We start from the raw sequence: 21,211 nt of genomic DNA on the forward strand, positions 1-21,211 counted from the left end.
AGTGTGATGGCAGATGAGTTTCTGTGGAACAGATGGTTTGGACATGCCTTCTGGGCAGGTCTACCTGAATGTTATCATCTCGTTATATAATGGCTTAAAACCCAAAGCACTCACAAGATCAGTTCTGAACTGCGAATCTCTGGTGCAGGGCAGTCTGCTATAGGGATAGGCTGTCCAGGGAGGTTGTGGGATCTCTGTCCTTGGAGGTGTTTGAGACCTGACCAGAAAAAAAAGCAGCATACCCATACCCTGCTCTGAAGTAAATAGAGATTGTGACCTGAGTGAGGAGGTTGGTCTAGAGACCTCCCGAGGTCCCTTTCAGCCTGAGTTGTCCTGTGTTTCTGTGTGTTAGTTCCTTACAGTTGTCACATTTATTTGAAGCTTGAGGTTGCCAATTACAACAAAACATCAGATGTTCCTGAACATTTGGCAGTTTCTACTCGGTGATTTTTGTGAGTCTGAATTTCTGGGATCTTGCACTGCCAAACAAAACATGCACCAGTCCTCAAATCAGAGCTGCTGGACTACTCCACTGAAGCAGGAGTTATCACAAACCCAGGGTAGTTTTGTTGTCCGCTCCAACATAAAGGTACAAGCTGCTCTGATTTTGGGCAGTAAATTATTAACACAGTCTACACAGTTCAGAATTTGAACAGAAAGTACAAATCCAAAACATATGTCAATGGTTTTTGCTTTTAACCACATTCTAGCTTGGAGAAGGTTGCCCTATTATTTTTGAGCAGGATGTTGACAGTACTGCACCATCCTTCCCCGAACCTGCATTTGGAAATGAAATCTTGCGTGTGCTTCTGACCTTGGTGGTGGTAGCAGAGCACAGGGCACGTTGGCTGTCACATCGCATCATCGCTGCTGTCCTTTCCTGCAGCTTCTGGGCCTTCGGAAACCATTCCACCTGGAAATGTCTTCTGTCAGGTGGAATAACACAAAGTGACTGCGGTGTAGATGTACACAAGAGACCTAAATCACAAAGCTATTTACCTATGACTGGGCTTCAAATTACATTTTCAAATTATTCAAATTGATGTTTCCTTTCTGCGCAAACAAAACATCCTAGTCCCATCTATCAGGCAAAGAGGAGAATGATTGGAATATAATTTGTTTGTGGGTGGAGAATTTATGCCTTTCGTACATACCTTGGTTTTCAGTGAAGAAATAAATGTTGGCATTTGGCTTCCATTTGTGAATATTGATCAAAACATAGACCGTTAATGTTTTGTAATACAATTCTTGAAAGCAGACGTTTCTTGGCTCCTTAAAAATTAGTTTTTGTTGTTTTTTTTCCTGTGTGGCCTTATGGAAAACACCCGTCTTCCAAGCAAGTGCAAATACAATAATGCAAAATCAGCTTGAGAGCAAAGCCGGTGCTGCATACAAATACATGGCACGCAGAACGCCTGTCCCAAATGTTGATTAGAGCCTCAGTTGTGAATGAACAAAGTCACGCAATTACTCAGAGCTAGTGTTACCCTGACAACAGTGTGTATATATAACAAAATTTAGTGGTGGCTGCCAGTAAAACCCCCAGTACAGTTAATGCTTCTGTTTGCCCAGATGAAATACTTTCAGAAAGTTTTACATCAGCTCCAAATCAGAAGTCCTGCTGTTAATATTGGGATCAAAACTAATCAGTAAAATGTAATTATTCCTTCCAGTACATGGAGAGAATTCTGCTTTGAGTTCAGTATTTATAAAATAGTGATATGTAAAAAGAAAAGCTCGAGCCCTTTACCAGTTACATAGCGGTGGGTGTATCACTTGGCATCATTTTGGCAAAGGCAGCCCATGGGGCTCTTACTTTGTGGAGCAAGTTTCTGCTCCTTCAGTTTTGCCTGGTTTGTGCGTGCTGCTGATCTGGGTGTTGGATGGGTGAACAACAGGAGTCCTGAGGGGAAGCAGGAAAGCAGCTTGGAAGCATTTTGTGATTCCACTCACTAAGAGGTAAAAATTGTGCAATGCAGTACTTGAAAGCAGCAGGCTACATGCTGCTGCAAACAATGGTCTTCTCCCAGATCTCAATAAAGTAAGCATCAGTTTGAGAATCGCCGCTTCATTGCCTCCTCTGGGCTCTGATTTGCTGCCTAAACTCTGTTTTGGTCTCTGATGATGGGATTCTGTGGAAATTTGGTTCTATTTTCAAATTTTGTTTCCTTTTCAGAAACCTTAGATACCTTGACAAAGACCTGCCGTTGTCCTTTTTGGGGGAAGTGCTATCCAGTGTGTTATCCTTCTGTCTGTTCAGCTCTTCGTGTTTGGTGCTGAACTTTCCAAGAGAGTTGCCACTGAAGTGGTTGTGTTTCTTACCACCAACATTTCCTAAATAGTAAAAGCCAATGTTGATGAAGTGCACAAACAGCCTGTAAAAATAACTTGTTTTAGGAAGGAAAACTTCTTTTCATTTGCATATGTTAAATTAATTTTATGTGGTACTTCGCTGACAAATGAAGATGGAAACAGTGGGACTGGCCTAGGACTTGTGGTCTTGGAGTTGGGATGGAGGGGCAGGGGGAGAGGTCTGCTTGTACTGAAGGATCTAGTGCCCAGAAAGGTAGGAGTAGTGCTTTTTCTTTGCAGTCACTATTTCTTCTTTTTGCTTGAATTTGAGTCCATTTTATGCTTGATACATAACGAATATTTATTTTAAAGTAGAAAAGTAATTGAATTTTCACTTGCTTTAGTACAATTTAATGCATTTCTAAACTGAATCCCGGTTCCTAGCAAGGTGAAATTTGGTATACTTCAAAGCAAAGGAAACTAGAAAATAACAGCATCACCCGTTGACAAAGTAATGAAAATGTAAGAAATAAAGAAATAAGGTTATTTTTTAATGTACGAGACAGCAAGCTGAAACTTGTGTAGGTTTGTGTTGGCCTGCTTTGAAAATTACTTGCAATTGATTTGCAGTGGCAAGGTTTTTTTTTAATAAGTACTTGCACCAATTATATTGGGTTTCTGTTTAGTGACTAGAATTTTCATTAAAACTGGATATTAAAAAAAAAAAGTATCGCTTACTATCTTCCACAAATAAAACTACTTGATTTCATTCCTACTTCCCTTGAATTGTAATAAAACCAGAAGGTGGTGTTCTGCTCAATTAGTCTGATGACCTGTGTTTGCAATAGCAATCCGTACCTTGGGTATGAAATGTGCACACTTATTTTGGGTCTGTAACTGCATTTCTTCAATCCCTCCTGATCTGATGGAAGGGGAAAGAGGCAGAACCACCTTGGAAATAATTGATGTATAACACGATCGTTGGTAGTGGTGCTTCCTTGTACAGATGTCAGATTAGACCGATTTGTGGGTTTGGGATGATGATAGTCTGTTATCCCCTGTGGACTGGTGGGCATCTCTGCCCTAAGGAAGAGGAGAATCGAGTAGGTTCCTCATGAAATTTCACACTTTTTGGAGAAACCTGAAGTTATCCAGTGAGAGGGGAATTGCTTGTGGATGAAACCTTTTCAATAACAGTTCTCTCAAGAACAGAGAAGAAACATGGCTGTTCTTTAGCCAGGGTATTTCTTCATTTTATTAGCCGCTGTGAGTTTGTGCGGACAAATTTTCAGGCGTTCATGCTTTGACTTCCTATAGAATCCGTAATTGAGTTCAGACTTGTGTGGCTCCCGTGCATTTGTAAGGTTTGGTTTGTTTGTTTGCATCTGAAATACACTGGCAGTCCAGTGCCTTCTTTTATAGGAGTTCTGCTTGGTTTTTAACTCATTGGTTTATAATCATAATGCACGGGGAGGTAAAATGGGAGTCTGGGTGGAATTACAAGTTGTAGTTCGGTGCAAATGGAAAATGTTTTTAAAACCTTCAGTCTTCTTAGGCTGGTAATGTTTGTGATTCTGTGAAAAGAACATTTTTTTTGTGCTTAATTAGATGTGTAAGCATTCCTTGTGTATACACCGTACTTTTGCACAATTCAGCTGGCACCACTGTTCTTTCTTATTGATTTGGTCTAACAATTCACTATTTATTCTGATTATTAATGATTATTGTAACGAGTATCTAAACAGTAATGCTCTTTGCAGAATATGTGAGAAAGAATTATGAATTGATAAAGATCTGCAGGTATCTGCAGGTACAGCAGAATGTATTGGCTAGATGCTTTGAGAAATGTGTGGAGTCCAGCAGGACCACTATAGCAAAGTAAGTGTAGGTCAGTTAATTGTTGGACACCTTTCAGGCTGCAGCCCTTCAAGACTTGTTCTAGCTGAGATCTGGCAAATATGATTCTTGTTTTTTTTGTTTTTAATAGAAAAGATAATTCAAAGTAACAGATTATATAGAGTTCATTGCTCTTGAGCAGACAGCTATCTCCTGAAAGCGGGCTTTTAAGACTTCAGTTTGTAGTAACTGAAGAAATGAAAAATGAAAGTGAACTCTGCTTAAGAGGAAAGTTATTCCAGTAGCCGAAGGATAGCATGATTTTTTCTTTAGGGTTTTACTCATAATGAACGAGCTCTTCTCCCATTTTTTTGGTCCTTTGCTGACTCGTGAAACCCTAAAGAAAGGCAGGGTGGCAAATCAAAACCTCTTTCTGAAAGACTTTGCACTTAATGGAAGCAAGGCAGAATCCCAGGCTGAAGCTGATACTGGCCATCCATATGTTAGGGTGATTTAGTAATGGAATCTATAGCTTTCTGCTCACAAAATAGGGGAACTTCAGCTTATTTCTGTCTATCTCATGCACAGCCCTCCTTGATTGCAGCTATAGAAATGTCAAGTCTGTGTGGTCATGTAATCACTGCTAGAGTACTTGGGTTGTGGCTCACAGCACAGTTCTTGGTGGTGGATAAATATGGTAGATAAGCTAACTGATAGCAGAAGGTGGAATCTATACAGTCATAAGCCAAAAGCTTCAGTATTCATAGGATTAAACTTTTTTTTTAAAAAATTCTAAATGTTAATTGCATTCTGTAATGAATGTTTTTCTTCTATCTGTACATTCTAGCAGTAGTTGGAAAAGCGCACTAGATATACTGCACGTACTGCAGACTTCTGTTTTATGGATTACTTTGATTTATAGGATTTTTGTTAATAGAGTTTTCCTTTTCTTTTCCCTAAACAGCAAGACCATTTACGAAGTTGGTAAAGGAGATGCAACTTCACCGCGATGACTTTGAAATTATAAAAGTGATTGGAAGAGGTGCATTTGGTGAGGTAAGATAATCTTGCTTTCAGTTGTAGCAATGCAACTTTTATCAGTTGTGCATCTGATTTCTTGGTGCAGTTGAATTTGCATTTGTCCTAAAGACAGAAGATTCACACAGATATATTAAAACACTTGCAAGTGTGAGATGCTAGCAAGGTACTGCTAAAGGGGGGTCCCTTTGAAGAAGGTTTCTCGTGTCCAGTTCTGCCATCGATGTGACTAGCTAATTTTGACTTCAGAGCAGCAAAACAAGTGTCTCTTCAATATGTGCATGAGCAGGGTGGTCCCACCTAGCAGCTGCACAGCTGAATTTGGGATATCTTCTCCCACTTGCCATATGTACTCTTCTATACTGCTATAATTTAACACAGAGCTGGGCTGCTTCGATGGTAGGAATGAGGAGGCTGCTCCACCCATCTGCCTGTCTCTGTAGCAATCTGGTAATGCAGAAAGACGCATTTGGCTGCCTCAGAGGCTGTTCCTTGTCATCTTTGAAGATCAAAGGCTGCTGGATCTGTTTTTTTGGACAGCAAGTTGAATCATGCTGGGATGATAGGAACGCCTTGTGTTTTGAGGACTCGCCAGGCCCAAGACCCTGGACTGAAGCTTTACTTCTTAATATGCTTAATGAAAGTCTCATCAGTCGCACAAATCTGAGAGGGCTTGCCACTACCACAGCATTCAGGAGCATGCCCCCTCTAGGAGGCGTAGGATGCTCCTGGAGAACCTCAAAGGCAACCTCTCAGCATTTAAGTACACATAAGTAAAGCTGTAGCTGTCAGCAAAAGAGATGATTAAGTAGAGGATTTCTGGAAGGAAGGAATTTAGCTTTCTTTCGGGAAGCTTCTTTTAAGTAATACCACATCAAGTCAAATGCAGTGACTGCCATTAAAGGCTCACTTGGGCCCATTAGCACTTGATTACAACTTTGCTGCCAGTGGCTAAGGCTAGGCTTCCTTATCTTCATCTGGTGTCAGGAACGGGAGGGTGTGCTGTGCAGGGCTTTCCTGCCAAGCACGGTGTGGCCATGACATGCCAAAATTTGCAAAGGGTTTGATTGTGGGACAGGGGTATTGTGAGTTGATTGTTGGACAGTGGTATGGTGGGCAGACCAGAAGCTGACCTAGAAAAATGGCAGGCCCCTACTTAACCTGGGTTGAGAAAGCAGTGAGGTTTCTGTGCATGTGTGTACTTGGTAATAGCCTAAAATTCTGTGGATCTGTTCATCTACTTCAGGGACTACTTTTGAAGAAAGTGAACACCTAAGGCAGGCAGAAATTAATGTTTCAGGAACATCTCCTAATCTGTACCATTCTCCAGCAGTGTGAAGTAGTTTGTGTGTAGTCACTGTGGACATAGCTACTCAAAGAACTCGAGAGTTTTAAGTAAAAAGTCCAGATAAATCCTAAGGTCTTGACCTGTGAAACAACAGTTCACTTTCTAGTGGATGTTGAACTCCAGGAGTTGCAACATTTGTTACAAAAAAAAAAAAAAAAAAGGAAGTGTTATCTTAGGGTAGTAGAAATACTGCATGACAATCAGTTGGTTGTTTCATTTAAGTGTTAGGTTTTATCTGGAATATGTTATTTGAACATGGCTTTTAGGCAAGAATAGTTCTGCAAAGAGTTCACAGTAAAAAACAGAAATGGGAAACAATTTGATAAGTCCAAGGCAGGGCTGAAAGCTACAAATTATGTCTAGAAAAGAGGTCTGAGCAAAAAAATATATTGGCCAAATAAAGGGCTTAGAAAATCAAGGCAGTAACAGGTAACTGTCTACATCTCCATTAGTGCTTTGGTTCAAAGCAGTAGCATAGCACACTTGAAGACAGTGCCCCCAGTTACTGCAGAATGGTTTTGCTATGTGTAAATTGGATTTCTTTTGGAGGCAGCTAAACGAGAACCTGTGTTCCAGGTGTGCACCAAATGTGCTTCTGGCCCCAGTGAGTATATAAGAATCAATCATTGTTTTCAACTCTTCTAGCAGCTTCAAAGCGTGTTTAGTCCAGGAGACCAGACTAGATACCCTCTGAAGCAAAATTCCTGAACTGCATACAGTGTAGATTGTAAGGCTCAGCACAGGCTACTTTGATGTCTTGTTCTGGTCCTGCTGTGCCAAATTACTAGCTGTAAGTGGCTGCGACCACTGATATCTAAAGAATTTTAGATTAGTGTTTTGGCAGTTTGTCTTTTGGTGGGATTAGAAGTGGTTTCTGGATCTTTTCAGAACCAGACTTGTGAATGCTATAGCTATCAAAATGATTTCAGGACAAGGGAGCCCTTTATAGTGGCTTGCATATGGAGCCAGTATTAGGAATGCCTTTGCCAGAATATTCCTCTTAATCCTAAAATCAATGAATATGAAACAGTAAGCTCTTTTCATATTGCCCTGTAACTTGGACACAGAAATGGGACACGTTTCCTGATGCTTATTGAAGGTTGAGGGGAGTTTTGATCTCTAGCAGGAGATGGACTATGTCTCAGAATGTTTCTGAAGACAGCCTTGGACTTAATTTTTAGACAAAATGCTCATACAAATGTTAATAACACAATTTCCTTCATCATGTCACATCAGTTTTCTTTTTAAATTATTTCTTCATTTATCTTTCTTTTTTGAGGTGTTTGCTGTGGCTTATGGCTTTTGCATGCAGAGATCACCGTCTCATGTCATGGTCTAAAGTTTTAAAGCCTTGTTACAACATCAAGGGAGGACAGTTTTTTATGGGACTTAAATCTGTTCTCTTCATAAAGATGCTCTTCTTCACTTAGGGATTTCCCCAACTGAAAATCTCAATAAAGCGGCAGATGAAGCGTGTATATGAACTTCTCAGAGGTTTCTGTTTATACTTGTTAGGGGCTTTAGGGTGACCTTTCTTAGCTTTGGATCAAGAGTTATAGGGTATATATAAATTTAGAAATTCTGGGTGGAAACTTGTGTTAATGCTGTTTGGGATGCCTGAATCAACAACCTCTCTCATATTCTTTCATTTGGAAAAGCATGAAATGATCAAAGCAACTGGTAAATTCTACACCCCCCCCACCCTCCACCCCAGTGGAAATGAAATTTCACAGAAGGGAAATGATAAAACATCTTTAATTTCATCCTTGTGTCACAGCTATGAGTAGTCACAAAGTCAGAAGAGTTGGTTATCTGTCGATATTGCATTGTCTTTCTCATCTTTTACTTAACAGGTTTATGTTTGTACCAGCTCGACACTTTTTGATCAGTTTAAATTGATTTTAAGTTCACTGTACTTTAATCCCGCTTGCCAGAGAATATTTCACGCTTTTTGCTTATGAATGAATCCTTTGACCCTTGTGCATAGTAGGGTGCTATAACTGTCAAATATAGGCATTATAAAATAGCAAATATGTGAAGGTTGAAATTCCATAAATAAGAAAATAAAATCTAGGTTCTTTAGAGGGCCTTGTGCCATCTGACTTGTGTAAAGCAACACTTCAAAAACTGAATGGGGTGCTGTAAATAATTTTGGTGTGGTACATCCATACACACATAAGAACGGTTATAAATTAGTTGATGGGATTTTAGTGTTATTTAGAAGGTTACTCTTTCATTCTTGATTAAAACAAGACCAACAACAAAAACTATGCTTACAACATATTTATTGAAGTGCATAAAGAATTTAATCAGAATTAAACTAGGCATATTCCTTGTAGAAATAAGTAGTTTAAATTAAAAAGCCGAACAGCTAAACAAGCCAGACTTCAAAAAGATTGAAAACTACATTCCATTCTCCTGAATGTGTGCAGCAGCTATATCCACAGTTTAGCTACTTTAGACTTCTTTGAGAACCCCAGGGGCTTTAGTCTTAGCGAAGAACTTTTGCATAAATCAGTAGCTTTGAAGAAAGATGGCTTAAACGGAATGAAGATGTAGCATCAGACAGGATCGGTGATTGATTTTGCCACACAACACATGAGATACATGCTCCTTGACCGGAGAGTGGGTTGAGATGGCATGTGAGTGTGTCTTTATGAATACAGCAGCATCTAATTCAAGGCAGATTGATATAATCCCCAGTGTGTAACTTTACTGTGAGTGCCTTTTTCTTTCCTTTTCGTTTTCAAACCAGCAGAACTCAGCCTGATTCTTTACACTTTTTCCAGCAATATGAGAAGAAGAAAACAACTGGTAATCCAAACCCACCTGAGTGGAAGTTCTGAGAGCAAAGGAGAGTTGGGAAAGCAAGTGAAAAAATATTTCTTAAAGTTCTCATTATTATGCTAAGACAAAAATAGCCTAGCTCAGGACGTAGAGATTTCTTCTGTAGCCACCTGCCAAAACATGCAGTTCTCCTTTTCTCATAAACTTAGCCAGCTACTTTGCATGCATGGTAAACTGCATGTCTGAATATCCTTTACAGGAATATTTAAGGCTCTGAGTCCTGGAGTCGCTGGCTTGAGAACATCATTACATTTTTTCAAAAGTTTCGTAGTTATAAAGAAAAGTTTCAAATGATCTTTGAATGCGTGCTATTCTTATGAATAGTATTTTAATTTGAAATGTTAGCTGTGAGAAGAATAAACTACTCATGGTTCTTGCCCATCTCCTGCAGTGTACACACCTGGTGTACACCCAGGAGGCTGGAACATTGTCATGAGTGCCCACACATTGCTTTCACTGTGGTTTTTGGGGGATCATGTAGGCAGATGGTTCAAGTGCAGAGGGGCAACCTCCATAAGGAATAAAATAATAGTAGTAATAATTAAAAAAAAAAAATAAAAAAAAACAACCTCTGAATTAAAATCAGAACTAAAATGTCTGTAATCTTGATTCTGGGTTCTATTAATAAAATTAATGCAGTGTCCTGTCTTGATGAACAAGAATGAATATGCTCTGTAGGGTGAAGTTTTTGTTATCCACTGAAAACATACCTTTCCTAGGAGAAAATCTAAATAATACAAGAACAGAATGGAAAGCTCCTCCAGTTTTTAGACTTTTAAAAATGCATTATATCTGTGGTTTGAGATTTGCATGTGGCTGGCTATTCCTTCTGTCTAGAAACACTGCAGGCCATTAGTTGAAAGGAAATCCTGTCCTGAGATACTGGGCTTCGTGGCATTGTGCCTACCTGAGAAACTTCGGGCAGCCTTAGATCTGCTTTCTGTGTGCTTGGCCTGTATAATGTGGCTGACACCTCCTGGAAATTTGGCAGCACGGGACCGAAACAATCGCTTTCCTTCCCTTGTTTATTAGCAAGGACTTGTTTCAGTGAGCAGCACTGCAGCGGAAGGGAGGAACCCTTTGGTCTCGCTTAGCACAAAAATAACTAATATTCTTAAAGTGCCCTGCTTCGGTAGGATTTGCTACTGATAGGTTAGAAATACATTTCCTATAACTGCTGCTGAGTGCAGACTCGATCCATACGGTGTTCAGCAATAGCTCTCCTTTCCTCTACTCAGTGTGCTTAGTCAGAGCCTCAGCTGGAAGCAAGACCTGTCCAAGTGCTGCCAGAAGCAAATCTCTCATTGCTGAGAGAAGGGGATAGGACCGATCCCGTGTACCACAGGTTTCTGATGAATTGCTTGGTTCCTAATGGGAAATGCACTGGTAGGAGCACAGATAGGCTCAGAAGTGAACAAGCAAGAACTAACCTTCCTGTTGACCATTACCCTTGGCAGTAAGACGCAGTGCTGTTAGGGCCTTGTCTGTGTTGTAGTCACAGATTTAGGGTGCTAAGTGTAAAGTTTTTGTCTGCATCTAGAAATTAACATGGAATGTGATGAGCCTACAGATTGCAGCTGAGGCTGTCTCACCTCTTCAGGTGCTTTGGTAACTGGCATTGGGAACCCACAAGGACTGTGCCTCCCTAAATTAACTGAACTCACAAGCAGAGGACACAAGGTACGGCACTGCTCACCCAGCTGCTCAGACTGCAAGCATTTAACACGTGATGTCGAAGAAATGTTTAATGAGCTTTTCCTGTTCCGTGCCATGCTCTTCACAAGCTATTTTCTGAAGTGGAAATGGACAGAGAAAGGAGCTGGTTGGCTTTGAAAATGCTGCTGAAAGAGGCCAGTGGGCGGCTGTGTGGTGGCAGCACCCACCTGCTATGGAGCTGGACGGACAGACGGGACAGACAGACCTGCCTCATGCTGCTGTGCTTGGCTGCGTGCTGGCTGCTGAGGAGCACATCTGGGTGTTGCTCAGGGCCACCTTTTGCAGACTCCTTCTTGCTGGCACTGATTTCTTTTCTGTACAGCGTGAAGGTCTATTCTCGGTGAGAAAAACATGACTTAGTTTGGGAAATGTGAACCGCAGAATGCGAGCCCTGCAAAGATACTGCTGCTCATTTAAAATGTAAAATAGGCATAAAAAACCTGATAAAGCAGTCCAGACCAGTTTTTCTCCATGCTGCAGTACTAAAACTGTTAACTAATGAGCTATGTATCAAAGACTTCTCCTGTCCAAGAGTACTGGGAAGATAAAGCAGTTCCTGCAGTGTGTTTTCAGTAGGTATCATCCAAGGTATCAATTGCGTGAGGCAGAAACAGGAGTGTGAAAGTGGCACCTATGAGCTTTAACTGAGGGAAATGTCTATAATATTCAATTACGAGTCTGGTAATAAGACATTACAGGTAAATTGTTTACATCTGAAATGACATTTTGTCTCTTCTGGTTGAAAGGCTTGTCTAAAATCCCCACTCAAATTTCTAAAGCCATTCCAAGTTCCTGCCAAAGGTTAATTCGTGCAATTTTACATCATTTTATCCATGTAATTTTATTGTCCATTAGCCTAAGCAGATCTTTCATCATCCTTATTAGTGGTGTCCTTCCTTCCAATTTTATTGGTAGGTAGCAATCATAGCCACTTTTTAGCCTTCCTTTTTATTTTTTTTGAACAAGCAAAGCTTTTTCTATTCCCGTGTTAATATGAGAAGCTCTAAATACTCCTCCTTCTTCATACCTGCTGTGTGTGAAGTTTCTCTCTCTGGGTTGTGGCTGTGCGTGGAGTTTCCAATGATTTTCTATTTCTACAAGGCAATAACGTTTACCCGTCCCTATACCTATCGTTACGAGCTTGCAGAAGGACTGTAGCTGTATGTCTGAGTTCATCTCCTTTTCAGGTGAGAGCTTTTTGTATTTGAATTTCACCTTGTCCTCAAGGGCTGAAATTTTAGGATTAAGTTTTACATGAAAGTTTAACATGCCATGAGCGTAAATAGTGGTAGGTAGCTTTTTCATATTTGTCTTGAAATTAATGCCAGCATGGTTCCCAAGAAGTTAAGCATCAAACAATCCATGGGTTCCCAGTCAAAAGTCTTTTTGTTAACTATCTTAGTTGCTTTCTGGAAATTCAGCCTTGCATTTAAATGATTTCTGCAGTTTCTTACATCATGCTTGCTGTTTGCATAAATTTGTAATTTGATGCTGCTTGCTAACGTTGGTCATGTCACTCAGAGGTCAGAGTACAGGACTAGGAAATCTCATGTTTGCTGAGGCTGATTTGGCTCGGATTCCCACCCTATAGGCTTCGTGGGGGCAGAAGAAAAGCTTTGGATAGCTTTGCACGTTACAGCCCGAAATGCCAATATCGAATGGCTTTGGAAGATCAGAATGCAGCAAAAGGCTTTTATGAAACAATTTGAGAAGCAAAATTCTAGCTCTTGCCAAAGTGTAAAAAGGTTATTTCAGCTATATTGGTTCAGTTTTATTTTATTGCAGTACAAAGAAAGCAGAGCTTTGAGGCAAAAAGTCCTGGAAGAAAAGGGATGGCAGAAATTAATACAAATCTGATGGGCTGTTGTGGCATGCAGTTGTCATGCTGGACTCTCACACTTTCACTCCAATTCTCATACTTTTTTTTTCCATAAATAAGTCTGAAGAACACTTAAAAGAAAAAAGGTTGTACTAGCCTTGGAAATAAAGGGCAAGAATCATAATTAAATCCGATTTTTTTTACAGTGTGTGTACAAAGTACGCACTTATTCAGCCAGTGATGCTCTAAACCTATGCTTAAGGTAGCAGCAATGCTTTTGTTGTGAAAGGAGGCATTTGTACACATCTGTGTCCTGTGGAATACCTCTGAACGTACCTCTGAAGATTTTTCTTACGATGTAGTGGATTGGTGTGTACTATAGAAGCAGTCATATTTCAAATTTGACATCTTGCATGGTTAGCACAACTGCAGTGTAAGGGATTTTTGTTTGCTCATACAGAGTAGACATTGTGGTTATTTTAACTGCATTTTCGATATGCCAGAGAAAGAGGAGTTATTAGAAAAGCAAGAAAAAACGAATATGCTGCAGCACCTCTGTAGCAACCAAAGTATTGTATCACGAACACAATCTTAGAAGTATTGCTACCTGATGGACAAAGTAAAAGCTTTTCCTCAAGTTAACTTTGTGCTTTGTGGAGCAAAGGCTGTAAGTTTGTTTTTGTGTGTGCGTGCAATATTATTCTTGGACAGCAGTGAGGTTTTGGTGTTCTCGTGGTAGTGTTTATTATCTTAAAAGGTGAATAAATCCTGATGATTCAAATGAACCGGAGAGTCAGGACTAGTCAGGCCAAAAATCCGTTGCTTTTCTGGGATATTTTCTTTACCTTTCGAGTTCTTTTTCCATGTAAAAACACCTGCTACTTTCTATTTTCTTGGGGATTTACCCATTTTGCTGCATGGTTCAACGCTTTTTTTCCACTGGCACAAGAAGCCTCTTGTCCCACTGCTCCCCTTACAACTACAGCATCGGCGTGTTTACTGATGCCATCTTCTGATAACCACTTCAAGTGAAAATGTGAGTCAACGCTCCTTTTATTAATCCCACTTTTTCTTCCACAGAAAACAATTCCCCTCCTCCTGAAATTTTAGTCAGTTTTTTTTTTTTTTTTTTGTTTTTTTAAGCAGTCCTTTCAGTTGAAAATGACGGCACTGATAAAGATGGCAGCTGGGGAATTGCTGAGCAGATCCTACAGATTTGACTCCCTTTTCTTTTTTCTTTTTCCAGGCTTGTTCTCACTTACTGCTTTGTCTTAATGTTTGCACAGCTTCGCAGTGCCCTCCTGGATGCCAGGCTCACGTCACACCTTGCCAGTTCAGCACAGAGCAGTCTCTGAGCTTCCCCTGCCCCGCAGTGCTTGCAGACAGCGATGGCCTTAGATAAAACGTAATAGATGTGTATCTGTCTTCTGCTTTGTACGTAGATGGATGAGCGATTCAAGCCTTGTGTTTTAATGAAACTTGAATCTTGCTTCTTCAGGGCTTGCGAAGCTCAACTTGTAAATCACTTCTGCCCCAGAGCTTTTGGTTTTTTTGCAGCAGCTCATCGTGTGCTGCTGCACTCTTCTCCTTCAGTGGAGACAGGGTTATTTCCCAGATGGAGACTGGGGTATTTCCCAAACGATCGTGTTGTGTATGAAACAGAATTTAACATCTATAGAGACTGTGTCAGCATCTTGCAGTTTCTCAGAGCTTTTAATGTATAGTTTAACTTACACTGTATCTTCAGCTGTGTCAGGCAAATGATTCGATTCACTGTAATTGGAGAGACTGTTAGAGTGGGTTTGAAATAGAAGGCTGTGACAAGGCTGGTACTGAAGCTAAACATCTTAGGGCATTACCAGCATTGCAGGTCAGCATTGAACCCTCTGATACGTGCCCAAGGAACCTCATGTTCAGGCAAGACTCCCATTTGTACTCCCCCATCCCCTGCTGCAGGAGCAGTGTCTGCGGGAGCTATTTGCAGACCAGGAGAGGTTGAGGTGCTGAGTGGCTGGGGATAGTTTACATGCCGTACAGAAGGATTCCTCTTAGCACTGTATTTAGGGCTAAATTCCCATGTCTTCCCTATCATAGATAGCTGCTGGTCCTTCCATGACAGATTTCCATTGCATGACTGTGCAGCTGTGTACGAGAGGCAGCTCCTCCGTTGGCATGAGCTGCTGAGAGGAGCCTCAGGCGCCGAGGGGTGGGAGGCTTCGGTATCCACCTGCAGAGCCAGGTGTGTAAACGGGGGGATCTCATCCCTCTGCTACTGGAAGGGCAGTCTCCCCCATCCTTCATCTGGAGTTATTTTAGGGTAAGCCCCAGGGAGGAACTCTTCCCTCCTCAGGTCTTGTGTTGATCTCCTCGATGCTCAATTCCAACCTTGTTTCAGAGCCAGCATCTTGGTGGAGTTTCTGCATCTCCTGAATCCCTTACAGATAGCGGTCATAAAGCAACAGAAGAGCAGAGCACGACGTGATTCCTGGTACCGCTCCCACTGCTACTCAGAGCTCTGGTGGAAGCGATGAAAGCCGATAGGTTTTGTGCTTCTGAAATAGGCAAAACAGGAGCGGCAGAAATACTCAAGCGGTCCCTGTACAGTCTTGTGGAAAAGTTGCTGTCCTAGTTGTCAGTCTTGATTTTCTTTGCCAAATGTAAGAGTTTTATGGAAATAATAGCTTTACTACAAGAAGAATTAGTTTTGTTCTTGCTCTAAGTACAGTCTCTGCATTCCTAGGCCTTGAAGTTTTTGTATTCCTCAGTTTTTCTTCCACTGTACAGCCGTATGAACAACTGCTTGTGGTAGGCCGGTCTAAGCGAGGGACTTAATACAGAGGCTGCGTAGCAAAATGCTTCAAGCAAAGTGATGATTAAGTAAATGAATGCTGTTTTTTTTTTTGCTTCTTTTAAAATATCTGCATACAGTACACAAAAGCATGTTAATTTATAAATATCTTTCAAGTTTCTGAAAATGGGAATGTGAAAACAAATTAGTCAAACGTAGTGTATTTCTATTGACAGCAGCCTGCCTTGTTTTCTAAGGCTGCCCTTTGAAAAGTTCCCTGGCTGGCCGAAGGCGAGGTGTTAGGAGCATTCGTTGTTCGTTGTAAACAATGCAGCTTTACTCTGCATCTGCCTAGGAAAAGCTTGGTGCCCCTCCTGTATCGTCCCCAATGTGTTCCTCATGAGCAGTTGACCACACACGGTGTGTTGTGCTTCAAGTCCGTAGTATTAATGGAAGAGGAATACAGAGGGAGCACAGAATCAAGCTGAAATTTATTGGTGTGAATTGATTGCTGATGGCTCTTTAGTAACTGGCTTCATTAACACCGTGTGAACATTAAGCTGTTTAAATACTGTATTTCTCTGACAGTACTTTTGTGTGAAAATTAAGCTGTTTAAATGTTGTATTTCTCTGCCCATGCTTTTGTTAAATAAGGATATCTTATTATTGCAGGTTGCAGTTGTTAAAATGAAGTGTACGGAGCGCATTTACGCCATGAAAATTCTCAATAAATGGGAAATGCTTAAAAGGGCGGAGGTAAGTAATGTGATTCTCTAACGCAGAGAATTTTAAAAATGTCATCAGGAAAATTACACTGAAGCTCTTCCAGATTAGAAAGAATTATTTTGTGAGCCTAGGAGCTTCATACTTTTTTTTTCTTAAGCTGTTTTAATGCAATCAAGTCTGACGGTCCCTTCCAGGCATCTGTTGTTCTCAGCATTACCGTGTATTCGTTCACCAGACAGTCTGCCCTAGTTCTTACCCTGAATTTATTGGCCAGATTTTTGTTTACAGTAAAGGCAAGTTAAAAACTACATGAAAGCTGAGATCGGTGCTACTATGACGTTCACAGCTGCATACAAATACATTATGAAAGGATCTTTTTTTTTTCCTGTTGTATTCAGAAAGCATACATTAAGGAGCTTTGCATCCTGCAGTTTGTAACAGGATTTATGTAACTGGTAAAACTGTAACTAAATACTTTGAAACCACAGATTCAAATTGTAAAACAAATGTGTTAAGAGGGTAAGTCTGTTTAAAAAGGGTGTTTTTGATGAAAGGAGATGTACGTTGTCACAACAAATTATGTAAATGCGAACGTGTACTTCACAGATTAGGCAAGGACCTACTGGGAATGTGCCATAACTGGTGTATTCCTAGAATACCTCCTCTTGCAGTGTAGTAGGCGAATGTAACGTTATATAAATCAGCAGTTAAATGAGCAATAGATGTGAGGGGAAAATACGTGTATTGCATCACTCCTTGTAGCAGTTTTATGGAGGGACAAAGGCTGGCTGCTTGCTGAGGACTAAGCCTGCTGACACTTCCCTGTCCTATTCTTCTGTCCCCTTCCTGACACCTCCTCCCCCTCCCCAGCCTTCCTCGTCTCTCCCTTCCTTTCAGTGAGTCAGTTCCACCTCTTTTCCTGTGAATTAATCTCTTGGCTCTTGTTAAGCCCCGCTTCGCCACTGCATTTGGCTGATTTAGTCACACTCCGTCCATCAGCCCGTCCTCTCCTCGCAAGCAGCGCAGCCGCTGCTGTTGGGCTGTTCTTTGAGCTGTCAGGAGAATTCACGCTCCCGGCTGTGCTGCATCAGTGGTTCTGTATGAAGCCTTTGCCTGCACCGGGGAAATTGGGTGCCATTTCAACACAGATTTCAGTTGGGCTAATTCATTGCTCAGCCTAGAATCAGTTTAAATCCTAAAGTGCTTTTAGGGGGTTCCCAAACTCTGGTGGAGATGCAACTAACGCTGGCTTACTTCTGTCATTTTTAGAGTGACTTAATTAAAAGGTCTGGTTAAATGGCTGAAACTTTATGCAGAGATGTCCTGAGGAGAGAGCTCTTTCTTTGCAAATTGTTGTCTTCAAATTATGTGACTAACTCCTCTTACCTCGTCAGGCAGGCTAGGACCTGGAAGAGTATTATCTACCAAGAAAGAGCTGTAATGAGCAGTAGTTTTCCCAATACACAGTTAGGATAAGTAACAGTCCAGCCAAGTCCTCTTCCTGCTGATTTCCCCATCTACAAAGAACAGAAAAGGCAGCTGTCTGCTTTGCTGTGCCCCTTTGACATTTCCTGTTCAATTTGTTGGCTTTTTTTGGCTTTCCTGGGTAAGCAAGAGCTTACAACCTGCATATCAAGTTCCTGAAATGTTTGGGAAATTAAAATTTCACAGATGTGGTAGAACTTGTTCGTTTTTCAAATGAAACCTGCAAGTATACAAATGCATCTTAAGTGGGCAGCTCCACTCAAAAGCAGATTTGAGGTGTTTTAGTATGTGCTGAGTGGTCTAAGGAACACAGTGTTATGCTGGTTCATGGAATATGAAGCATTGGATGAGATTAAACACAGCAAAAAGTTATCTAAACGCTGTGGATTTGTGTACTGGCTGCGAGAAAAAGCATATGGTTGGAAGCTACTGAGGTACAGGAAAGATTAGCAAATATCAGCTGACATCCGTAAATGGGTTGCAAGCAAAAAAAAATAGGCATGCCATTTATGTTGATGAGGTGGGCCATTTGTATTCATTGTTCTGACAACAAAATGCATAGTCATTAGTGTGTTACCGCTCACAGTTCCAAATAAATCCTGACTAGCTAATTAGGTAGCCTGTCATGCTTTCTCAAGGCATGTCTCAAGGCATTTTAAGCCAGTGTAAGCTGAAAAGGATAGTTTCGTACTTTGAATTCAGGATGCAAAGTGCTCAGGAGCATTACTGGTTTGGAAGTGTTCATAACATTCCCTCACTATTTGAGGTTGCGCAGTGAACTGGATCAAGGAACTGATGTCTTTGAAAATAAATAAACTAGCTTTCTGTGTTGGCAGCCTCCCCAAAGAGCGGTGCCAGAACAACTGAGAACTGCTGCGCCGTGGTGCTGAGGGCAGGGGATTGGATTACTTGGAGCTGCTGTTGCTGCCAAACATTTTTTTTTTTTTTTTTTTTTTTTTGGTGATACTTTGACCTTGCATTCGTAAACCTTAAAATCACTCTCAGTTAACATTTAATTATAATACGCATCTCTTTGCACCAATAATTACTAACTTTACAACATGACCTCAGTATGACCTTCTTCGGTAGAAACATAAATTGACTTTTGCTTCCTCAAGGGGAAAAAATGGTTAAAATAATTTTATGAGATGCAATTGATATATGGTGAGGCTTCGGCTTCCCAAGAATGTTCCTTTCATAGTGCGTTTTCTATGACATCTGGACAATTGGCAATGACAAAAAATGAATTCTTATCCAAAACCCAAACACTTGAATCTGCAACTACTGGATGCCATAATAATGGCTTTCTGAATCGACAGTACTGAAAGAATCCCAAGGTCTGCTTCTTGATAATACTGATCCGATCCAATAAAAACATTATTTTTATTAAGGAAGAGATTCTTGAAGGTTATGGAAGGTGGTTTTATGTAAAGATGCTGAGAAAACACATTACGCTTGCTTCCCTGAACTGTTGCAGTATGCTATTCGAAGTAGAGGAAATATTCTTGGAATTGGAAATGTATTATACTAGACAAAGATAAGGCAGTAAATTTTGCTTATTTCCTGTCATGTTTGCAGTGTCTATAGCTGGAACTGCAGTGTAAGAAAATTAAGATTTTGATATATTTTCATATATAACATTGTGATATATTTTCACAAGGGTCTTTTTCAGAAGAACCAGATTTGCAGTGACAAGTTATAATTTTTCTAGCTTTTAAAGATATATGATGGAACAAAGGTTTAGTGTTGGCTTGGATTGGTTTGTGTGTTTTCTTTTTTTTTTTTTTTTTTTTTTTTTTTTAAGGTCGCAGTCAGAATTAGAATGACTGTATGCATAACTACAAGCCTGCAGAGATTCCTTGGCTTGTCACTTGTGCAGACTAAATTCAAATGAATAGGGACCTCTGTTCAGTAATTTTAGATAATCCCATAAAACATCCATATATATTCATCCTGTGAAAACTACTTGTTGATGTTGACAATGGCTTTTTCCCCTTTCTTCCTTTAGACAGCTTGTTTCCGAGAAGAGAGAAACGTCTTGGTGAATGGAGATTGTCAGTGGATCACTACGTTGCACTACGCCTTTCAAGATGAGAACTATTTGGTATGTTTGATTCATCAGCAAATAAAAGCTTTATGTTATGAAAGAACTTTATTTTTGGTACATTTAAGGGTATTGCAATAAATCAGTCTACCTCATGCCTTCCAGCAGTGTTTTGGCATTCTTGTTTTCTCCTTGAAGAAAGACTTCAAAGGACTGACTGTAACTGTAACAGAGTGAGAAAGTCATGTACTATGGTCTATAGAAGTTTAGCTAAGCAGCCTTTTAATTAATCTACCCTTGTATAAAACGTATCATGTTTAAGTTTATATTTTTGGATAACATTGCCATTAACTAATTTATTAAGAGAAATAGTAACTGTGAAAGTAAGAAAGATTTTTACTTTAAACTTTAAAAATCATGGTTTTGTTTAAAAATGGCAGAAGTAATTTCACATCTTATTTTAAAAGCCTCAGGGAAAAAATAATAGCCAACTTCATAAAAGTATTTAAATGTTTTTGAAATCAGTAGATTGGTCATCTCTATAGTTTGAGAGATTATAGCAACCCTTTGTAAAGTAATTGCTCTTATTACATGTAGTGATGATTACTGCCTAACTGTTGGGTACTAGAGCTGTAACATAGAAGCTACATTTAGCTTTGTCACAGAAGTCAGGGAAGTGCTGGTCAATGAGGCTCCTACACACTGGAATGTAGTGAAACATCCAGCTTCCACGTGGTACCTGAGGCTGTGTTAGAGAACCTGCTATTTCTGTAGCAAAGAACATAGTCGTAATGCAAAAGTTTTCAGCATCTTAATGCTTTCTAGATGGCACAACTAGCAAGTCATGACTATAAGTAATGAAAAAGCTTACCAATGAAAACCTGCCAATGGGTTCAGGAATGAAGCTTAAGAGAGTTAAATACCCAACAGTTTTCAGAGGTGCTGAAACAAAACAAATTATTTTGATTACCACCTTAAATATAATTACACAATGTCAAGCATATTTTAAGCACTCTGGGTCTCTATACCCTCATTTCCAGCCTATTTATTAAATACTTTGATAGATCCTGATTTTCAACCTCTCAAAATTCAGTCCTCTGACACTTTCCCAGAAAGATAACTCACAATTTCAAATTCCTTCAGAACCAGCCTTCAGACTTCTATAACAATAACCTACAACGCCCTGTAATGTGCTATTTCCACGTAGCATCTGAGAATGGAGCTACCTAAGGAAAAAAATGTTACCTGTAGTAATAGCTAGCAATGGTAATG

The 21,211-nt window shown here is 40.2% G+C and overlaps 1 protein-coding gene across 3 annotated transcripts in view; it reads left to right on the forward strand.

The window, feature by feature from the left end:
* The window catches only part of CDC42BPB (CDC42 binding protein kinase beta), a 94,332-nt gene that overhangs the window by 22,372 nt on the left and 50,749 nt on the right, over positions 1-21,211 (forward strand). For all 3 annotated transcript variants that reach the window (XM_082761408.1, XM_082761410.1, XM_082761409.1), the window contains exons 2-4: positions 5,093-5,184; positions 16,357-16,440; positions 19,904-19,999. In XM_082761408.1, the coding sequence (XP_082617534.1) occupies positions 5,093-5,184; positions 16,357-16,440; positions 19,904-19,999 (272 nt within the window). The remainder of the gene's footprint in view (positions 1-5,092; positions 5,185-16,356; positions 16,441-19,903; positions 20,000-21,211) is intronic.

The sequence above is a fragment of the Aythya marila genome (assembly GCF_965140915.1).
Source record: "Aythya marila genome assembly, chromosome: 5".
In the NCBI taxonomy this organism is placed as follows: Eukaryota; Metazoa; Chordata; class Aves; order Anseriformes; family Anatidae; genus Aythya; species Aythya marila.